Raw genomic sequence first — 23080 nt, 5'->3', positions numbered from 1 at the left:
GTGAATGAAAGTCAGGTTTTTCTTTTAAGGTAGATTTTCCTGGTTGGAAGCACTTTCAATTGAAACAGCAAGGATGGAGGTCTAGTAATATTGTGATTTCCCCAGGATAATAGTTTGTTCAGTTGAAGAAACTGGGACCAGAACTCCTATTATCTGATTTCAATCTCCACCGCATTTGAGACGTACCACAACCTAAGTGTAGTCTTGTTGTTTGATGTTGGATGCTGGATTAAGGTCCTTCCCTTCCTCTCCATCCTTCTGAGTGAACGTTTTCCCCTTGCTGTATGCGCTGGTTCACTCCCCTTTCTCTGTGCAGGTGGGTGAAGCAGGAGTCCGATCTCTCAAAAGAGTCCCAGGCACCCGACACTCGGCCCAAACTCGATCTGGGCTTTAAGGAAGGTCAGACCATCAAGCTGAGCATTGGGGTGAGTGTGCAGCAAGCACAGATGGCCTTTAAGAATAATCTGTTTGAAAATAAAGTGTGGCTGTTTGAGAAGAGTTTGGTGCTAACAAGGTGGAGGCAAAAATTACTTGCAACACGCCTCCTCTACATACTCTCTGCCAGCGACATAGACCATCGGTCAGACACTTGTGGATTCATTTATTATGTTTTGCAAACAGTACCATTATTGTTATTAGATAAATTTACACAGAAAACTGAGATGCAGCGATTTGGAAGGGCCCTGCTCCTTAGCAATAATTTTGAGAAAGATGGTCCTATAAAAATCAGAGAAATTAATGACAATGCTTTTTTTTTTTAAACAAATTTGTTTGCCTTACGCATTTCTTTTGCCTTTTATATGGCGATGTACAAAGAGGTTTCACAAATAAGGTAAAAGAGTAGATGGTGGTGTAGTTTCTATGGAGGGAGACTGAGAAATTGCCAGCATTCTTAGGTTTACCTTTATTTGTAATTTGGGTTATTGTATTGGTCAAGGGAGGGGTGGTGAAGAGGAAGAATGTGAGCGGGGAGGTAGAGCAACAGAGGGAAAGCTTTTTTTTCTAACTAAAACCCCCATTAAGATCTTAAGGTAAGGTGTGAACAGCTCAGAGGGTGTGTAGAATGCATCAACCTCAAATTATGTTATTTAAATAGGTATGTTGGAGATTAGGATAGATTTAAGTAAACAATGCAGGACAACTACATTAAAACCTCTTCAAAATGACCAAAGAACAGTGTACAGGTGGTCTGCTTGAGGTTTGTGAGTGATACTTGAAACAGCAATGTCCCTCCCATCCTTTTGATGGAGATTTGAGTCCTGGTCACTCAGTGGTGCTCTGGCATTGCTGTCGTGGATAGTGGGGCCTGTTGAGTAGTGAATACTGGCGAGGGAGGCGAATGGGATACCTCACATTAGGCCTGTAGCAAAGATGGTACTGCCTCTTTCTGCGGTGCTTGTGGGCTGTGGTGCTGTATATGACAATGGAGAGTATGGCCTCTGGTGCTACTGTCTAGGAGCGTAATGGACCAGCACAGGACACCAGCCTGGTGATGGTCAGAGTGGACACTGCAGCTAAACTCCAGCAACATCACAATAAATTAACTTCTCAGGCTTAGGGGAAGCTCCTGAGCCAGCAGCCTCCAGAATCAGGACTGGCACCAAAGGGCAAAACTATTAGCTTCTTGTATGCCCATCATACATTCCTCCCCTAATTTTTGAATCAATGGGCTTACTGTGGCTACTTCACTGCAGAACCATTTGTAGGTCCTACTGGGAGTGCTAAAGATGGGTAAACCACAGCGAGAATCATAAATGGGCTTAGCCTCACATCCATCCAAGTGAAAGGTACCACTGAAGACGAGCACCTTCTCATCCAGTAACTATTAAATGGGTTGGAGTGCAATTTATCCCCATCTAATCAGTTTAAGGGCGAGATGCTGCTGAAGACCTCATAAAGAAGGTTTGCACCAAATGAGATGCCATTGAGAAAGAATAGTACCGTTTTAGAAGCTGAATCGGGTGGACCCAAAGCAGACAGGAGCTGAGAAGAAAGTGATCTCTACAGATAAAAGAGCAGTGTCAACAAGGACTGCCCAATATTATAAGATGTCCGCATATACTGTGTTCCAAACTACCCACTATTATTAGAATGGAGACTCTGGTGGAAAACATATACAGCTGCACCACACGTACACTGCTGGGGTGCACCCCATGGCTGTAAATTCTGATCTAGTTACTGAACTTGAAGCCTTCCTGGGCTGCAAGGCCAATCTAGATTTAGAGATGAGCCGTACTCATTTGAGAAGAGAAGTCCTTCCAGTCTGATGTGGAGAAAGTTCTATGGCTGCAGTTATTGCAGAATTGCAAGAAGGGGGACTTTTTGTAAACTCTCCTGAGGGCAGCAGCGAAAAGAATGATTTGTTCTATTGTACACACAGAAGTGTCATATTCCCTGCGCTAACCTCCATGGCAACCACAAGATAAATACATAAACTTAGAAGAGAAGTGACGAGCGGAGGTGCCCAAAGTCTGTTTTGTTTAGGCCTGTTTGTAGATTGTCTTGGGAGTATGTCTCATTAGTAAACCTGTCATAAAAAATTGGAGCCTATACCGAGAGACCGAAACTTGTGAAAGCTCAGACAAAGATGGCAACATACCCTCCTAGGTATCAGGATTGTGACTGACATGAATGGTACCTCTACAGTATAGCGATGTGAGCAATGACTCCAGTGGCCTCGGAGTAAACATTTGTTGACTCAACAGAAGCACCTGTGTTTTATTTAGTAGTGAATCTCTGGAGTGTGCTGTGATTTCCAAGGGGTCCGCAAGGCAGAAATAAACATTGATCAGTTTCCTACGAGAATTACTATGGTACGCTCTTTTCGCCTCACGCACCCTTCCACTACTCAGTTTCTTGACTTCCCTGGTAAATGTTACAAACAAAGCATGTGTGTATACACCAAGCCGCCCTTTTGTGGGCCACATAGTTAGCTGATCAACCAATTAGCTGTTAGGCCTGTAAGTAAGTGGTCTCGTTTGCCTCAGAAATGGTTGATAAAATCAAAACAGCACTGACTGAAGTGAGGACTGGAATACATGACTTAAACCCCAGACTGAGTGTGGCTTGCCTTATGCAATATTCACCCATCAGCTCCTCAGTTTTGATGCCAACTCCCTTAAAAGCATTCGTTATTTCTTTCTTTTGTTTTTAGGCTCTGGTAGGAAGGATGGGATTCACAAATGAAGTTTTGCCTGCCATCTCCTAAGCACTTCATCAAACAGAGACACTCTTACTGTCTTTCTCTTTTAAACTGACCTCTCTTACACACCTCCTGGTAGAGCTCAGGTCTGAAATCCTGTCTCGGACACACCACACCTCCAAACAAATACCTGAATCTTCAAACCCAGCCATTCACCATTGCATAGCCCAAACATCAGGATTCCCCCACACCACAGCACAACACACGCTTACTAAGCAACCACTTGATTGCATGCTGAGTAGTGTGTACTCTTCAATTATTCACATAACTGATCTTATCACACTTAGACTTGGCACCAACTTCATCACTGAGACCAGACATTTTTATATCTTTACGCACCTATTTATCTAGCCTGTTGACTACTGTTTACAACTCTTGACTGTTCCTACAGAAAACACTAATATCCACAATGAACATGGCTCGCTACACCCCTGTGACAACCATTGGGCAACTCTTTGAAACTCCTCTTGCCACTCTGTAGCTAAGACCGTCACATCGGGCTGCTGGCTCCCTGGGCCCATCCCCATCACTCTAGCTTCTGTAATGTATTTGCTGGTGCTTTTAAGCTTCAATTCAGTACTTCAACCAAGTCAATGATTTAAGCCCTCCCCAGCCTACCTGCCAACATAAAATAGCTCATCACTCTTACGACCTTGAGCAGCTAGAGCCAAGTTTAGATTGACCTATACCAAAAACTGGACTGAACTAACCACATGGCCATCCTGTGACCTACTATCAGAGCTGCCACCGGAGGACATCCGGCCCATTCACAGGACACTTGGGTCATTCATGTATTAGCATTTGTGTGGTCATTGACCACTTGGTAGCACTGCACTTTCCAAACCGTAGCTGTCTTTCGCACCCTGATTAAAACTGGCTGATAATGCAGGCCCTCAGTCTGCACTGAGAGATGCACAAGACAGACACCCCCCCCTCCGCCGCTCCCCCCCCCCCCCCAAAAAAAAAACTCCACCACAAATCGGGAAACACTGGTGTACAGAGCTGAAGGGCATTTGCATGCTCTAAAGGAGGTGCATCTCAAGAATTGAGGATTTTTACAACAGTATGACCATTAGTAGAACATCCAGCAATAGCATAAATATATTCAAAGCAGTTGAGCACTGCATGCTTTTTTTTTTTTTTTTTTTTTTCCCAACATGCACAGCAAAAATTCAAAGGAGAAATATGCACTGCTGTCGACAGCTTCATGTACAATATTAGACAACACATTAGTAACACAGAAGTACCATCCCTCTCTGCAATATTTCCACCTCATGAAAGACCAACGTGGATCCACTTCCATCTCTCTCAACTCACTAGAACTTGTATTATACAAAGAAATCTACTTAGCAACCACATGGAAGGGCCTCTCAAACACTTTGAATCACTCCTCCATATCAGTGCTTCCCTCACTCAAGCCCTCATCGCCATCAATAGTTGACAACTCCTGCTACCAGCCTGGACCATGGTGAACCTGCAAACTACCATACTATTCCACCAAAAATGTTGTTGGCACCCTACTGCATGGGAAAATCTCCTCCGGGAACCAGTGCAGATACTGACACATCCAAGTGGTGATCGCCCTGAGCATTTGTCTCTTCATCTTTCTTCTTTGGCAGAGACATCAGCCCTCACTAAAAACTGCTTAAGCATGGAAGGTATTGTCCTTCATTTTGTTTTCTTCTTCATCCTACCTTGACAACATATTCCGGCTGATCCTGTGTCGCTCCTCCTGATCTAACTCCATCCCTGTAACATATGAAGTCACCCAAGGATCCTTTCTGTCCCCCATTAACCTTCAGATTTAACATGGAGCTCTTCAAATCTCATTCATTAATTATTTGCACTACACATTTGCTGATTTGACAGTTCTAAAGATGCATCTTTCCACAAACCTATTTGGTATTGTATCTTAAAATTACATTATTGGAGTAATTTCCTCAAAACATTTTCTATCAAGTTGGTACAAAGGAGCACTAACTGATGTTAACAACGGGCATCGCAGAGCTCTTCACCAACTACTTTCATGCAGTTATGAGAATTTATGCAAACAATATTGGGTGCTGCTCACCATACATACTCTGTTGTGATCATTTGAACATAGCTGCTGTTGTAAACCTAGGTAACCAAGATGATGTGAATTGCTTCTGTCACAGTTGTTACTGCATCAGCTTTGGCTTCCTCCATTGTGTCTGGTTTTACAGTTTGCTGTGCATGTCTGCAAACAATCTCCATACCAGAATAGCATTTCAGAGATGTTGTGTTTGCTTTCAGACATAGTCCTGTGCGTGGACTCGGCCATAAAGTCCCTTGATGCATATGTAAATATATACTTTTCTGTATTCGCTGAATCATGAGCATTAACCATCTTTCCAAACCCCTGGTAAAAATATATATATTTTTTCTTCAAATAATCTCAGTGCCAGTTATTACGACCAATGCCTATTTTTCATCATCTGTCTTTGGCGCAGAGAAAATGACCTGTGAGAGGGAGGTAAAGGGCCAAGAAGCGTAGCTTGGTGTAAGAGGCATGAAATGGAATGAAAACTAGGTTAGCAATGAGCGTAGGATTGGCTCTCCTTAAGCAAACTTGGTAGCATTGTCTCACAACGGATCCAAATCACTAGTATTCTACATTGATATGATCTTTTTATTTGCATCACAAAAAACATGCAAGCTACCTGAAATCAACTCTTTAGGACTCGACAAGTGATGTCTTTCTCCCTGAAAACATCAGAACAGCCGTCCAAAGCCTCACCCTGTCTGATTGCATTTTTAACTAGATTTGTGTTCTGTAAATACATTTGTGTTTTGCGTCATTACTGGAACTTAGGTAGAAAGCAGATCAAAAGGGTGGCAGGTGCACGCACAACTTGAGAGTTCAAAGCGGGAAGGGAAAATAGATTTTTTTTTTTTTTGCAAGTGGGCAGGTATATACTAGGAAAATGGGAGATCAGGTACCATAGATGTGAGGCATGTTGGTTGAGTTGCAACTGCTGAGAGGAAGTGATTAAGGATTGGGGACAGTAACAGACAAGATGGTGATGAGACTAGTATCGCTATTTCTATGAGTCTTGTTGCTTTTGCAGCAATTTACCCATTGTTTTTCAATGTGGGCCCAGGAGCATAGATAACTTTACAATTGTTGTAGGAAGTTGGCTCTGTATGTGCTATTTCAAAGTAAGGAATAGCATGCACAGAGTCCAAGGGTTCCCCTTAGAGGTAAGATAGTGGCAAAAAGAGATAATACTAATGCTCTGTTTTGTGGTAGTGTGGTCGAGCAGTAGGCTTATCAAAGGAGTAGTGTTAAGCATTTGTTGTACATACACACAGGCAATAAATGAGGAACACACACTCAGAAACAATTCCAGGCCAATAGGTTTTTGTATAGAAAAATATATTTTCTTAGTTTATTTTAAGAACCACAGGTTCACATTCTACATGTAATATCTCATTTGAAAGGTATTGCAGGTAAGTACTTTAGGAACTTTGAATAATCACAATAGCATATATACTTTTTACATAAAACACATATAGCTATTTCAAAAGTGGACACAGTGCAATTTTCACAGTTCCTGGGGGAGGTAAAGTAATGTTAGTTCTTGCAGGTAAGTAAACCACCTACGGGGTTCAAATTGGGGTCCAAGGTAGCCCACCGTTGGGGGTTCAGAGCAACCCCAAAGTCACCACACCAGCAGCTCGGGGCCGGTCATGTGCAGAGTTCAAAGTGGTGCCCAAAACGCATAGGCTTCAATGGAGAAGGGGGTGCCCCGGTTCCAGTCTGCCAGCAGGTAAGTACCTGCGTCTTCGGAGGGCAGACCAGGGGGGTTTTGTAGGGCACCGGGGGACACACAAGTCCACACAGAAAGTACACCCTCAGCAGCGCGGGGGCGGCCGGGTGCAGTGTGCAACCAAGCATCGGGTTTGTTATAGGATTCAATGGGAGACCAAAGGGTCTCTTCAGCGGTGCAGGCAAGGGGGGGCTCCTCGGGGTAGCCACCACCTGGGCAAGGGAGAGGACGTCCTGGGGGTCACTCCTGCACTGAAGTTCTGATCCTTCAGGTCCTGGGTGCTGCGGGTGCAGGGTCTTTGCCAGGCGTCGGGATTTTAGAGTCAGGCAGTCGCGGTCAGGGGGAGCCTCGGGATTCCCTCTGCAGGCGTCGCTGTGGGGGCTCAGGGGGGACAACTTTGGTTACTCACAGTCTTGGAGTCGCCAGGGGGGTCCTCCCTGTAGCGTTGTTTCTTCACCAGTTGAGTCAGGGTCGCCGGGTGCAGTGTTGCGAGTCTCACGCTTCTTGCGGGGATTGCAGGGGTCTTTAAATCTGCTCCTCTGGAAACAAAGTTGCAGTCTTTGTTGAACAGGGCCGCTGTTCTTGGGAGTTTCTTGGTCTTTTGGAAGCAGGGCAGTCCTCTGAGGATTTAGAGGTCGCTGGTCCTGGGGAAAGCGTCGCTGGAGCAGGTTTCTTCTGAAGGAGGGAGACAGGCCGGTAGGGCTGGGGCCAAAGCAGTTGGTGTCGTCTTCTTCTCTGCAGGGGTTTTTCAGCTCAGCAGTCCTCTTCTTCGTAAGTTGCAGGAATCTAAATTCTTAGGTTCAGGGAAGCCCTTAAATACTAAATTTAAGGGCGTGTTTAGGTCTGGGGGGTTAGTAGCCAATGGCTACTAGCCCTGAGGGTGGGTACACCCTCTTTGTGCCTCCTCCCAAGGGGAGGGGGTCACATTCCTATCCCTATTGGGGGAATCCTCCATCTGCAAGATGGAGGATTTCTAAAAGTCAGTCACCTCAGCTCGGGACACCTTAGGGGCTGTCCTGACTGGCCAGTGACTCCTCCTTGTTATTCTCATTATTTCCTCCGGCCTTGCCGCCAAAAGTGGGGCTGTGGCCGGAGGGGGCGGGCAACTCTACTAGCTGGAGTGCCCTTCGGTGCTGGAACAAAGGGGGTGAGCCTTTGAGGCTCACCGCCAGGTGTTACAGCTCCTGCCTGGGGGAGGTGATAGCATCTCCACCCAGTGCAGGCTTTGTTACTGGCCACAGAGTGACAAAGGCACTCTCCCCATGGGGCCAGCAACATGTCACGAGTGTGGCAGGCTGCTAAAACCAGTCCGCCTACACGGGTAGTTGGTTAAGGTTTCAGGGGGCACCTCTAAGGTGCCCTCTGGGGTGTATTTTACAATAAAATGTACACTGGCATCAGTGTGCATTTATTGTGCTGAGAAGTTTGATACCAAACTTCCCAGTTTTCAGTGTAGCCATTATGGTGCTGTGGAGTCCGTGTTTGACAGACTCCCAGACCATATACTCTTATGGCTACCCTGCACTTACAATGTCTAAGGTTTAGATTAGACACTGTAGGGGCACAGTGCTCATGCACTGGTGCCCTCACCTATGGTATAGTGCACCCTGCCTTAGGGCTGTAAGGCCTGCTAGAGGGGTGACTTATCTATACTGCATAGGCAGTGTGAGGTTGGCATGGCACCCTGAGGGGAGTGCCATGTCGACTTACTCGTTTTGTCCTCACCAGCACACACAAGCAGTGTGTCTGTGCTGAGTGAGGGGTCCCCAGGGTGGCATAAGATATGCTGCAGCCCTTGGAGACCTTCCCTGGCATCAGGGCCCTTGGTACCAGGGGTACCAGTTACAAGGGACTTACCTGGATCCAGGGTGCGCCAATTGTGGAAACAAAAGTACAGGTTAGGGAAAGAACACTGGTGCTGGGGCCTGGTTAGCAGGCCTCAGCACACTTTCAATTCAAAACATAGCATCAGCAAAGGCAAAAAGTCAGGGGGTAACCATGCCAAGGAGGCATTTCCTTACAATTGTTAACCACTCACCTTTCTCCCTTCTGTCACCTTCTCTTCTTCCAGAACATAAAGAAGAAAGAAGGGTCTTCCAAGGCACGTCCCTCTGGGATTGGGGCAGTTGGTTTGCTCCCGCCACCTCCAGGAGGCAAAATTGGCCCCCCTCCACCATCCCAGCCATCCACAGCAATTGCCAACCATGTGACTCCACCACCCCTGCAAACATCGAACAATGGTGGAGATGCAGGTAACCACATTGTGTTCAGAGCCATGCTGTACGAGGAAGCAAGCAGTAGCCTAGACATCGGCATGCCACCATTCCTTCTGTGTTGTGGAGGCTGCTGGGAACAGAGTCCTTCCTAGACCCAAAGCAGTAATTGGGAGTATCCGTTGTTATTCCTGTGCTATCAGGACTCTGTCGCCACTCGGGCATACCAAAAACTAAACTGACAGCACTTCCAGGTTCCCCATACATACTCCCAAAAGCACCTGCACACTTGTAATATTCTGGAATTGATATTGCCATCTCGGTACCGTCCCACTTTGTCTCCTTCTCATTCCTCCTGCACTTTAAGGTTTCCTTTGCACGCTCATCTGATTTCCATCAGAAGTATCCCAACTACATTTTCTGAAGCCTGTTATCATGCTGGAGACCTTATTCAGCAACCACTTTTACACCCTGGGAATCCATGTCTCACTCTCAGCAGCCTTTCATGTCTCTGCCACAAGGGCCTGCACTACCCCAGAGTCCATCCGACACTCCCAGCAGCCTCCCTCCTACACTTCTTCCACCGCTTTGACAACCCAAAGTTCTTCCCATGCAGTCAGCAGCCGCCACAGTGTGTTCTGTCCATTTCCAACTCGAGGCAGCCCCTCCAGCTCTCTGATTCATCCCACACCTCAGTAAGAGTTACGACAGACCATGCTCCCTCATGCACTCCCAGCAGCCCTTGACACACTCTGGCTGTCTTTCCCTAAGCTGGAGAGCGGCAGTATGGTATTCCTTGAAGCTTTTTTCTGAGATGCTAAACATTCTAAGATATAGAAAGTGTGCCAGCCTCTAAAGCGCTTTTAGTGTTGGGTAGCTTAGGAATAGTTATTATTTGTGCCTGTCTTTTGTTTTGTCAAACACTACCAGCAAAGAAAAGACTGGTTTAAAAGTAAACAAAACAAAGTGGAGTAAAAGGTGAGATCTAATTGAAAAAGTGGACCAATCAAGGGCTTCAGCTATAACTTCCTCTAAAGAATAGAGAGGGCATTAAAAAGTTCCATGCGGTAGCCATGCTGGAAATTGTGTAAGAAAAGGCCTTGTAGGTGTTGGCAGTGACCGTGTGGGGGTAAAATGGCCTAGAAACCCTCTATTTCATGAATATGTTTGATTTATTTTAATTCTGCTGTTAGGTTGTTTATTATATTTAGCAGCCACTGTAGGCTACTGATGCAGTCTCTTGGATAGGTTTTTATTTTGTTGTGGAAAGCCAGAAGGCCTGAAATATTTCAGATCAGTCTGAAGGAAGTTCCCTAACTTTTGTCCCTTTTTGAGTGTTCATCGTTGGAAGTAAATTTTGGGGGATTCAATTAAGGGCTTTGGTAAAAAGCTTGACAAAGCTTATACTAACATGAATTGTATTTATTTGGCGACTGGTATAAAATATAGGGCTGGCAAGTTGGGATTTGGAAATCATCCCCATAGTAACCCCAACAGAGTTGTAAAGTTGAGTGTATGTAAATAGATGTTAAAAGACAAAGGGGATTCTGAAGTCCCAGTAAAAGTCTTAGCAGAGCCTTGGGATTTAAGTTAAAAAGGAGAAGGCTACAATTTAAAGTATCCTGGGGGAAAAAAGGGAGAACTAAGCAGATCAGCTTTGTTGTACTTCAGACGCATTGAAGTGGGAGCTAAGATCTTGCTATCAACACTTTTGAGTGCAGGGAGATGAGTCTGCCCAGCTCCTTTTGTTATCTTCAAGCATATGTAGATCATCAAAGGCAAAAGTAACAATTTCAGTTATTTTCTGGTGCAGGAAAACTTACTGTTTGTAACAAACAAGATTTTGTTTCTAAGAAAGATCAGAGTTTGTTGCCAAGATTCACCCTGAGTTTTTTGGGGAATTGGAGACTGGAAATTGGGCGCTAGGCTTGTTGAGTCAGAAGGGTAGAGGTTTTGTCAATAAAAAATAAACCTAAAATGTGTAGGAAAAATTCCAAAAGGGATTGAGGCATTGATGAGTAGTCTTATCCAGTTGGACTAGAGGGCAGCTAGATCTTTGATGACCGATGGGTATGGATTGAGAGTTGATCCTTAGTTGTACTATGGGTACAAACCCAAATTCAAGACTGAAAGTGAAGATCTTACATAAAACAAATCTGCTAGATTGTGTCTTGTCAGTTGTTCTGTGACCTTTGATCATTTGTTTCATACTCCCTCTTACCAGGTATCCTTTTGGACCTTGAGGCGCCTATCCCCACAGTAACTGCGCCAGCAGCGGCACCTGCACCTTCAGACCTCTGGGGAGACTTCAGTGCGGCGGGCAGGTAATTTGTGGCTCATGCATTGGGACAGAGCTATCTTGTCAACTTTGAAAAAGGGAGTCAAGGTTCTCAAACATAGGATCTTCATTGACCCATATGCCGAATGAAGCAATCTCTCCTGAAATAATTTGTATTGTTTGTCTAGATCTTTGCCTACTTGCAGGCTTTAATAAGGGAAACTTTTTTTTTTTTTTTTTGGAAAAGGAAAGTAGCCAGTTACAATTAAAAATCTGTTTAGAGTGTGATTAGATCACTTGTCACTGAAATTGTGATGGTTTTAATGATGGACGAAGTGCTGAACAATGCACTCACTGACCCCCAGTCACAGATCTGGGTTTAATCCATCGTTCTTTTGCTCACCATGCCACCCCAGTTTGGACCCAGCCATATGCAAATCAGTCGTGACTGGGGGTGAGTGTTTGCATTGTTCAGCACTCAATCTATCATCCTTTTGTGTTGCTAAAGTTGCCCTAAGTGGAAGTAAAGCAGGAGATGAGGAAGGGGTTTGAAAATGGGAAGTAAAGGGGGAGTAACTGTAAGGTGTTTGAGGGGGTGGGGGGAGGAGTAAAAAAGGAAGGGTATGTAAAAGGAGTAAATCCAGAGGAGGATTAAGCGGTTTGCAAAGAAATAAATACATTTTGAAAAAATGGAGAGGGAGTAATGGCGGAAAGAGAAGGCGGCTGGGCTCTGAGATGGAGATCACTGATCCCAGGAGCAGAGAGACTGCCACGGCTCAGTGGTAGTCATGGATATTGAAAGAGGACATTGGCCTCTGTAATTACAGCAGCCATCTTGGTACACACCAACCCTATTTACTATTTGAAATACTTGTGGTGTCAACCTGCAAAAACAAACTCTGCTTTGCCAGATCAGTAGGCACGTCCACCTGCATTCCTCCCAACTGACCCTCTTACTACAGGAGTGCACAGCCTTCATAGATCTCTCTTTACTTGTTCGTTTTTATTGATGGATAAGTCTGCATCCACACTGGGCATAACTTCCTTCACTGGCTGTCTTGTGGACAGTGCACAAGGTTCCTCATGTGTGCCTCTTAAATGGTGACTTTTAACCATGTGCTGAATGTTGTGATTGGCTTACTGTGAAACACAGTGGGAAGTGGATATGTTTGAGGTCCTCTTCTGACTACCTGCATTGCAACCAGCATTGACTCGTCAATTATCAAAGTTCTCGGATGACCTGCGCAGTTGCATCTGCCCATAGTCACTCACCTCCATTCAGCGACAGAGGGGACCATCTACTCTTTCCTACCCATGAGAGAATGACACTTTCTTGTCTAATTGTACTTTCTGTCACGGGAGCCTCATAGCTGATTTCCAGCAGTGCTCTTATGAGTGTTATCAGTATTCTCACTAAATAGAGTAGACCGCTATCCTTGGAGTTTTGAGGGTTTAGCTATCCTCCTGTCAAAACCGGCCTGCCAACTGCTGTTTACTAAAGCAGTCATAAGGAAGGCACAGAAATCTCTGAAGGAAGTGGACAAGATGACCCAGGACTCTTTGTTAGACACCATCCTTGAAGAACTGACATCTGATTGGACATCCCACCTCCCTCCTCCTCAGTAGAGGAAAACACCTCAAACACATCCTCGGAGAGAATTTCCCAACACGCGGATCTTACGGCCTTTAACTCGCAAATCATGGTGACTGGAAATAGGCTGGCAAACATTGAACAGATTTATCCGCTTTTTACGAAGACCACTACCACATGCAGGCAATGATCACAGAACTGGAAGACCGAAATAGGCAGGACAACCTTTGCTTTGCACGGATTTCTGAGAAAGTAGCAAGAGACAACATTTTGGCCTTCATGCTACTGTTTATGCCAGAACTCACAAAGATAGATTTCTCTCCGCCTCTGGAATGGCAGCTGGCAGACAGGACAAAGACACTGACTAGCAACAGCAAAGATGTCCCACCAGAAGTTATTGTCTGCTTTCTTCACAATCAGCAAGTCTCTGAAGTAATGAGTAGGGTCAAACAATTGGGCCCTTCTCTGTATGGCTCGCCTAAAATGCATATATACAAAGACTTTTCTCTAATGAAACTGTGTCCAAACGGAACTCTACGACCCTGGATGAAAATTATTGGTATTCATTATAGCCTCCAAAATCTGGCAACTATGTTTATAACCAATGATGGGCATATGAAATACCTTTTGGTCCCTGGTTAACTTGGAACATTGTTAAACACTCTTGAAGCTCCAGATATGGCCAGAAACCGTCCAACAAAGAGTCAGACTGACGCACAGCAGAACAAAGTGGCAAGCCAGTCATCCTTGCAGGAATGAGAATGACTAGAGGGAGGTCACAAGGCATGAAGTCCAATTATAGAAAATGGCCACCACCTGCAAGAGAAGTCTAGACCACCTCTAAATTCTTCTGAAGAGATTTTTTTTACTTTCATTCAGATTCTGTCTTGAGCCATTGATCTGTGATGCTGATCGGAAGGAGAGTCCAAATTGTGCTCTAAAGATAAAGGAATAAGAGTTATAATCTAGGTATAAAGGACCTTCTTGTAAAGAATTGGTTGAAGTAGGTAATCTTCTTAAGATGGTATTTCTACCAGGGGGGCTAAGGGGGGGGATACAGCTGGCTTAGTTTGTCCAATTATACTCCTGCTTTTATGATCTCAGTCTTTTATTTGCTCCATTGTAACTATAATATGCTCTAAGCTCCCCTGCATTTTGGTTAGGTATGGATTTCAAAGCTGCTGCAGGGGTTCTGCCACCCCATTAGGCAACTGTTGCATCCCTCAGTTACAGGCACCTCCAACTGTTACTTTCTTCCCCAGAGTCTTAGTTTACTGCTCAATGACCAATACCTAACAAGGGGTACAGGGAACCATTTAAGTTACAGGCCTGGAATTACTGGCCATTCTCCTAGTCAAGCACCGTTTGCTGGCCAAAGCATTAGACAAAGTCCCTACATTATAGTCTTAGCACTGCCTTCAGACTGCACGAGTGGTAGCTCACTAATTTACAACTCTGATCACATCACCTTTGAAGCCCACACTGTACCCTCGCGGTGGTGACCAGTGCATCCTACAAACTATTTAGTTGTAGTATCTCTAAGTGTGATTGGCTTGTTATTTCTCCATAAATGCATCTCGCCTAGACCGAAAGCACAAAACTGAGGGTAGACTGAGTTGGGAGGGAATAATATGCATGTAGAACTTCTGGGCTAGGGATTGAGATAGCCTTGACTAAGCTTTATCTCAAGAGAGGGGGTTGCCATTTTCATCTGAAGGGGGATATCCATTACGAGTACTCCACAAGTGGCCTGACCCTGAAGGGCACTGTATACTTATTAAAGCCTCAATCTGCCGTTGGACCCTGACTCTTGGTTCTTTCTTTGACCCCACAAGAAATAAGAACCAACTGTTCAAGGCCCTAGACCATATACTCCCACCCATTTCCTGATGTAAAGAGCAACTTAGGCAGACTGGAATCTGGTATTTAGATCCTGGATAAGTCTAGCTGCCTTGCTCTGCAGGCTGTCAAGACAGACGAGCTTTCAAAGACGTGTTAGTAGACCATTCATTGTGTGACCCATGGCGATTGACAAGTCCTACTACTTGAGGATAAATGTAGATGTCCGGTTTATATGGCACTTGCTTGAAAATAGACTGGTACTTAAGTGTCTGTAAATCTTCAGCACGTCGCAGCCGCAGAGATAATCCTCAATTGTTTACGTACATGTGGCCCTGCATTTTGTCTCCCCCCCCCCCCTCCGCCCCCCACAGGCCAGTGGCACTATATTGTGTCTACGTATAAACTCTGAGGTCAAACATCAGGTTCAGGCTATAGTGAGTAAATGGGAAAACCGCCTCTCACTGACTTCATCAGATGTCCTCCGGGAGGCAGGAAAAGCAATTTTTAAGGGGAGAATAAATGAGTGATTAGGCATTAAACGCAAGCAAATTCCATTCAGACCTACAGCATCACATTCAGCTCCTCAGAACCCAGCATACAACACATTACAGGAAGTCCTACAAAAACATCTGAATTGAATGCACTTTCAACATCAAGAGCAGAGAAACTTCATTTTGTCTGAAACAAAAGGAGTATGAATGGGGGTGAAAAGCGGGCAATAGCTGGCTTTTCAGTTGAGGCAACAAGAAGCATCACACACAGTTGCTGCTATTGAAAATCATCAGGGAGATATGTTACGCAGCCAACAACTTCTAGCCGCCTTTTACTCCTTTTATTAAAACCCGTATATGACTGACTGCACCCAGACCATAAAAGAAGAGATTCATTTTCTTTCTGAAATTGGAGTACCTAAATTTACACCTGAAGATGTAGTAGTATTAGAAGTGGAGCTCACACAGGAAGAAATTGGGCAGGTTATTGATTTTCTCCCGTGGTCGAGGGCGACAGACGTAGGCTGGTATCCTGTCAAATTATGTAAGATCAACAAAATATCCATGTTTCCTCCTCCTCTTTGTCAAATCTTTAACAACATTCAGAAAGACACTTCTCTGCTGCCAGAGGCAAGCAACAAAGGATTGCTGTGATTTTTCATATCTGAGACCCCTACAGCTGTGAATGATCTAGGCCAATATATACCTGATCACTGTGGATCTTACTGGCAAAATTCCTCTCTCATAGGTTGAAAGTCCTATTACCGACCTTGCAATCCCAGATCAGACTGGCTTTGTGCTGAACTGTTCTTCATATGCACATCTCGGGTCATTGGCTCATATTCTGGGACAGGTGAAAAATGATGGTGACGAAAAAGTAGTGGTTTCACTTGATGCAGATTAAACATGTGACCAAGTGAAATGGGGCTATCTGTTTAGAACTCTGGACTGCATCATTTTAGATCAAAGCTTTATATCTAAAGTTAAATGGCGTTTTACGAACCCCACAGCAGTGGTGGCTTGCAGTGTCCACACTTCATTCCCCTTTCTGATTAACATGGGCAGGAGACAAGGGTGACCACTTGATTCCTTGGCGATTGCCAAGAGGCAAAAGAAGGATATCCTTGGGCCCTCTAACACAGCCTTAGAATCTAAAGCATTTTTCAATGAGGATGACCTAACTGTGTCCAGCCCTGAAGCCTCTCACATACCGCACAAATCTAATCTGCTTTCTCTGGATATTTCGTCAATTGAGAGAAGTGTGAAGCCATGCCCCTGACATGATGGTCTGCAGTAGCATTTGCTGGACAATATCCCTTTCACTCGAAACAATCTAAGCCCAAGCATTAGGAGCATGATAGAAGAAAATTTGGATCCCTTATTGTTTTCAAAAGAAACAAGACATTGGTGGGTGGACAGCCTTCAGTGTGTCCCTCTGGGCAAGACACAGGGTATTAAAACGAATGTGGTGTTCTTTATCCTCAGTCTTGCCTTGTTCCCTATGTGTTTACAATTCACGACTGTTTATCCCATGCGGATACTATGATGGCCCACAAGTGTTGAATATCCTCATATCCTATCAAAAGCTGTTCTCCATGTTATCTTACTTTGAAAAAACTTGTCAATAAAAAGATTTCTAGTACAAAAAAAAAAAACAATGAAAGTGGCAGCAGAATACATTTTCTGCAATACTACCCCTATGTATAACCAAAGAAAAGCTGTTCAATCAATCCCATATAATGAAACATTTGTGTGAGGACGGGAAAAACAAGGTTAAAAATGGACAAACCACATAGCGACATGGATAGCGGAGGCTTCTAATTACCACATGTGGAATGCTTCTGAATATCGTTCCAGGTGATTCCAGTCTGCTACCATATCCTTGTCACTGCACACTCTTACTCTAAAGATAAACACAATATTATACAGACCTGTCGAGTCCTGTGAGCCACTTCTTATGCATGGCCATACGCATACCATTTACTAAAGGCTCATAGTGCACTACATGTAGGCAGTCCTTTATGAGATAACCGCTAATTTCGGATTGTGGCATAGAACCATACTAGGAGGCGTTCATAGCTAAAGGCATACAGACAGTAGATCAGCTATGAAAGGATTGTATATTGGTAATGATTGATGACCACACAATCAGTCTTTATACTTCACAAGACACATTCAAGGAAATTTAGGCAACTATCACATTGTCTTTCCACAGGTTACAACAATCAAGTTTTCTGTCCACTCAAGTTGGTGGATGTCTCATCAGGCTATTAGTTACATTGCCCACATAGCCTGGGAATGCACCTTGGTAAGATCCGACTGAGACAATGTTTGGAAAGAGATGAAACCCATCTATGGTGTACAGGAAGACGTAACATGGTCTGCTGTATTATTACACAGTACATCGCCATACCCAGCAATCGCGCCACAATCAAATAGATTGCTTGCCACAGCTTTGACGTATGAAATGACAGCAGACAGTTCGAAATGGTGCTCTGTTGGATTCAATGCAACTGCCATACATGTAGTATAGTCTTGATGTTGTTCTCTACTTATTTAATATACCTTGTGAGGAATGTACATGTTGCTATATCATTCTTTACTATCTTGATTGTTGAGAAAATTGAATGAGAGAGAACAGTTAGCATTGGTGTAGATGGATGGATGGAATGGTTAACTCAGTGCACACAACCAGATTACTAATAGATGGTGTTCATGTTTTACCCGACCTGCCTTTTAATAAAATAAAAAAAAATCAGAATACAAAAGAACCTTTCTAAACAACCTTAGTGTTCTTGAATTTGTGGCGGACCCAGGCATAAATGTGAAAAATCTTTGGAAAAGCAGATTGGTATAGCTTTATTGTTCTGCAAGACATGTTTTCGGGGTCCTGTCCAGTTGCAATTTTATGGTTTTACCAAATTAAACACCGACCTTTTGTCTTTGCCAATGATTATTAGTGATTTAGTTTCTTTTTTAATTTATAAGAAGCTATCTTTAGGTTATGGCTTTGATTTAGAGGCTAGGACTGCTGCACAGGTTCTGTAAGCTTTTTGCCTAATTGAATAATCCAGGACCATCACCTGAGCCTGGCATTGCTATGAATTAGATTCTGAGGTTTTTAATCAGGGGCAGACTCCCTGTGGAAGAATTATAATTTACTCACCTGTAACAATAGATATCCAGGATGGGATCCGCTCATCCCATAACTGATCATCCCCTTATTTTGGTTTTCGTGGACTGCATGAATTCTCCAGAAAAACAAATGCCTTTCTGAAGGCAAACCTCTCGGTCTCAAAATTGTCACTGTAGAATGAAGGAGTCCGCAATCCTGGGAGGATTGTTTGGGATGTGTTTTTTTCGGTAGATCTCGCATTACACACTTTGGGAGAAGATAGTAAACAAAAATGTTTTTTTTTAATTAAAAAAAAAAAAAAAAAAGTGCTGTTTCAAGGTCCAGCAGTTGGGTATCACTCTAGATTAAGCTTATGTATCTCAAATAGACTGCTGTTGCAAGTACGTTTTCCTTTCCGTACCTTGTTTTTTTTCTTCCACTGCATGTGTAATGGTATCCTTGTCCCTAAAGCAGCTGGACGCTGGGATCCAGTACAGATTTTTCAGTTAGAGTGGGCACAGCAACCCGGATAATGTCCTATATTTCCTCTGTTGCATTTGTATGGTCTGTTTTCTGTTCTCCTGTCTGTTGTACATATGTATCTCAGTCTCTTGCACTACATGAAACAAGTTATCCAAAATGAATTTAGAACAGTAGTTAAGATGGGATTTATACAAGTTTTAAAAATAGATAATGGAAGACAAAGATTAGACGCGAGTCAAGAAGTTTCAACATTGTGGGCAAACGCCAGAGCAGAAGAGAAAAACATGATTGGGTTCAAGGATGATAATGGGCTTTGAATAATTATTCCGGCCATCGTATGTTTCTTCAGTCAAGTTCGGATGATCAATGTCATCCTTAGAACAAGTTTGAAATGCCTATATTCTAGTCTGCAAATTGTACGAATTTTACAATACTTCTTGTCCTAAATGGAGTGGTATAAGACAGCTGAAAGAATCTAGATCATGTGGGAAAAATTCTTTAAATATAGAAAGGCGGCAGGCAAAAGGGCGAACGAAAATGGGGAATAAAAGGTGCAAGCGCCAACATACACAGGGCACGGGAAGTCCACCCCAAATTATAAGGGGGAGATAAATCGTACCTTCTGAACAGCAGGAGAAATCTAGAAAGAGACAGAATTGGGATGGTAAAGAAAGGAAGAGGAGAAGGCAGTTGTATGTTGGATGGGGGTCCTCTGTATATCACCTCTTTCACAACTAGGCTGGAGTGTGTAAACGGACTGCTCGCTCTTGAATCAAGCGGGCGAGGAAGGCTTTCAACGCTTCTTCAGGTCTACTCACCAGATGTCTCTTCTTTGCTTCCTCCACAGCGGCATCAATGGCCAGGGCCCGCAGCCATCCAGCTGGGTTCAGTTCTGAGCTGGGGCGGGAGATGATGATGAAGCCATGCTGGGCCCTTTGGGGATACCACACTGGAGCGGTGAAACCCCCTGAAGAAACCAGAATGCTTCATTCCCAGATGTCTCAACTCTTCCATATTTTTAATGGTAATTCTGGTCTCACGAGAAGGATGTCTGCTTCCAGGTTACTGCTTGCCAGAAGCACCAAAGGGAGTTGTATTGAGATCGGCTTCAAGTGTAAACATGTACTGGAAAAAGAACACTAATTGTATTAGGAGAAAGAAATATCCAAAATATTTCTCCAGAACTCGCATTGGCTAGCAGGGCCGTTTCCTTTTTTGGACATGGACATTTGCAAGACTAAAAGTGACTGGAGAGTGTTGGGACTGGGGAATGCAATGGGATGGAGGCTGTTTGCTCACAGCTTCCCTTTCCAGCATAATCCCTCCCTGTCCTTCCCATAATCTGGTTTATTGATCACGCCCGCCCGGCCAAATGTCTGCTGGGATGTGCCCGTGAAGATCTAGTTGACCGCTTGTTTCTGCTTGGCAGCATTGATGTTTCGTAGGTAATGTTACTTAGTGTAAAAGTGCATGCCCATTTGTCATCTGATCTCTATGAAATGTTCCATAACCAGCCATCATCCACCCCCGCATTCCACTAGGTAAAGGGCTGCCATCCATCCAAGGGAAAGATTTACTGCACTTTGTCTGCCACGCCTCTTCAGGAGACCGCAGAGGTTTCATTCCTGCTGACTGTCATAACTAATCCCAAAGTTGTCATCCGTTCAACATTTGTTGGCCCCTAGAACATCTGTTTCTCCATCCTCGCAGGTATCTCTCCAGGTTCTTATTGGATTCTTTTTTCAAGTTTCCAACAATTAACTTTCTTGTTGCTTTCTAAATCATTCTCTTGCAGCCGCCAACCAATTTCATTAGTTCGCAAGTTCTATCAAGTCAGCCTCCTCTATGCTGCCATTGTCAATGTAAAGCTGTAAGTGGTAGAACTGGGCAGTTTTACATAAAACTCGCACAGATGTTAGGTTGGTTTGTGTTTTCGCACCTCAGAATCCTTTTCAAGAGCCAGGCAGACATAAAGAGTTGGTTGGTCACTTGGTACTAAAGCTAAGAACACGTTGCCGTTCTTATGGCCAACTCGACCTTGGCATTATTTTGATTCCTATAACACTAGCTGTTAGCGACTGATTGATACCTGAGCAGAACCTGTTGCCAGTGTTGCTTCAGTCTCAGAACGCAAGCTGTGAAAGAGTCGCCCATCACTGGATCCCACTCAAGCATGCAGACTGTGAATGAGTCACTAGTTGGAAATCTCCTTGGTCTCAGGGTGCAATTTGCTTTGTGCACTTAGCAGCACAAGCTGGGATTCGCCTCCCATGTTTTCTTGATTGCTTGGAATGAATGACATGCACTGATTCTTTTTCCACCACACTGTTATTCTAGCAGACATTGATGCTAGATCCCAGTTGATTTCTAGTGTTGGTTCATATCCATGTGCAAGTTGTCTTGGAATTATCCTTATAGATAGCTCATGAGACGGAAACATCTGACTTTCTAGACTTCTCAATTCCAGCACAAACTCCCCAAAGAGCACAAAAGCTGTTAAGTCTCCATTGAGCCATTAAAAGCCCTCGGAGCCGGAATAAGTCACTCTTTGATTGCAGCCCATTTTCTTCACCTTTTGCAAAAAAAAAAAAATGTAACACCTGAGCAGAGTACAAGGAGCCGACATCTGACCACACAGCTTCCTGCACTGGTTGCGCCTGGTTAGTGAGTCACTCCTGGTCTCCATGCTTTTTGTACAGTAAACAGTTGGCAAACAAGCAGGGTACTAGTCAACCATTCTGATAGTTGAGAAAACTCTAAAGCTGTTGACTAGCCTCTTCCTTTCCACAACTTCCATTAGTAAGAGAGATGTTCAAGTAATTAAATTGCAAAATGGTCACATTTCATTGTGCTTTAAGTTTCAGCTGTTGTACAATTAGACTCTATAGGTGCTCCTTCCACACAAGGGGCAGTGTTAACACCTCTGGCATTCTCCTTCTGTGGTTATCTCATCACAAGTGTTTTAAATCCATATTTGATTTTAGAAAAGATCTTTCAAGTTAAGAAAAATTGAGGTACAGTTACGGAGTGAAAGAAACTAGCCATTCCTCCATTAAGAACCTGTAGAGATGTACCAGGCCACGAGGGAAGACCGGATGTGTTAGCACAGGGGCAGGACTTGGCCCCTCATTTGCATAAAAAATGTGTCCAGGAATCTGAATTGCTGTGCTTGAAACTAGGGCCTACTCACTCCTTGAGAACCGACACCCCATATCTTTATCCCTACTCTAAAAATCTCTATATATGTATACATGAAGTAATATATATTGTGTGTTGGAGCAAACTACGAAGCAGAAAGAACTAGAAGATTTCATTATTATGTATATAAAGTGAATGGCTGTCTCTGTGCAATATCGACAAAGAAAATAACGATAAAAAAAATACACTACACCAGGTTGTGTTATGTGTGTTGTGTGATAAGGGTTAGCGGTCAGAGAATACACTGAAATGAACAGGCTGTAGGGCAGCAGAGGAGATTTCAAGATCCCTGGGTATATTTACAAACACAAGCAGGCAGCAGAGCCTCTTAACAGAAAAGGGCTTGATTAGGACACCATTTCCTACAGGATGTGGTGGCTTATGCAGCATCTACAGTAAGGCAGCAGAACATCTAAACTTGGGATAACACATCCAACAGAGAACAACTTTTGTCCTCCTAGAGAGGAAAGCATTCTTCACTGCTTCTCCTCCTACCTATCCAGAGAGCACCAGTTCGTTCACATACACACCTTCAGGTCCCGGAAGAAGCCTTGATCAGGTTACCAGCTTATCTCCCCCGTCATCTTTAATCTCTACCACTAGCCCCTATGCACCCATCGACAACTGCATAACAATTCACCAGTATGCCAACAACACACTACTTCATTTGAAAGTTTATTCAGCTTCAGATATCAACACATCAAACATTGCCAGAATGTCAAGCACCTACCAGATTGTCTCTGTTCGCCAAAATAACGTGTTTGTTCTTGGTTGATGCCCCAATCTTAAATCAGGTGGCCTCCAGTGGCTTTGCTTCCTATTTGTCACCAGCCTCACCTTTTAGAGATATGGTGCGTTAGGTTTTCAGGACACTAC

The 23080-nt window shown here is 43.9% G+C and overlaps 1 protein-coding gene across 1 annotated transcript in view; it reads left to right on the top strand.

The window, feature by feature from the left end:
• NECAP1 (NECAP endocytosis associated 1) overlaps positions 1-22396 on the top strand; it is a 56987-nt gene extending 34591 nt beyond the window's left edge. The window contains exons 5-8 of the mRNA XM_069243041.1: positions 317-425; positions 9065-9245; positions 11431-11530; positions 19854-22396. Of these exons, the coding sequence (XP_069099142.1) occupies positions 317-425; positions 9065-9245; positions 11431-11530; positions 19854-19902 (439 nt within the window). The 3' untranslated portion in view covers positions 19903-22396. The remainder of the gene's footprint in view (positions 1-316; positions 426-9064; positions 9246-11430; positions 11531-19853) is intronic.
• The last annotated feature ends 684 nt before the right edge of the window (positions 22397-23080 follow it).

This window comes from Pleurodeles waltl, chromosome 7 (genome assembly GCF_031143425.1).
Source record: "Pleurodeles waltl isolate 20211129_DDA chromosome 7, aPleWal1.hap1.20221129, whole genome shotgun sequence".
In the NCBI taxonomy this organism is placed as follows: Eukaryota; Metazoa; Chordata; class Amphibia; order Caudata; family Salamandridae; genus Pleurodeles; species Pleurodeles waltl.
The sequence above is the reverse complement of the archived record's forward strand: the minus strand, read 5'-3'. Positions and strand labels throughout refer to the sequence as shown.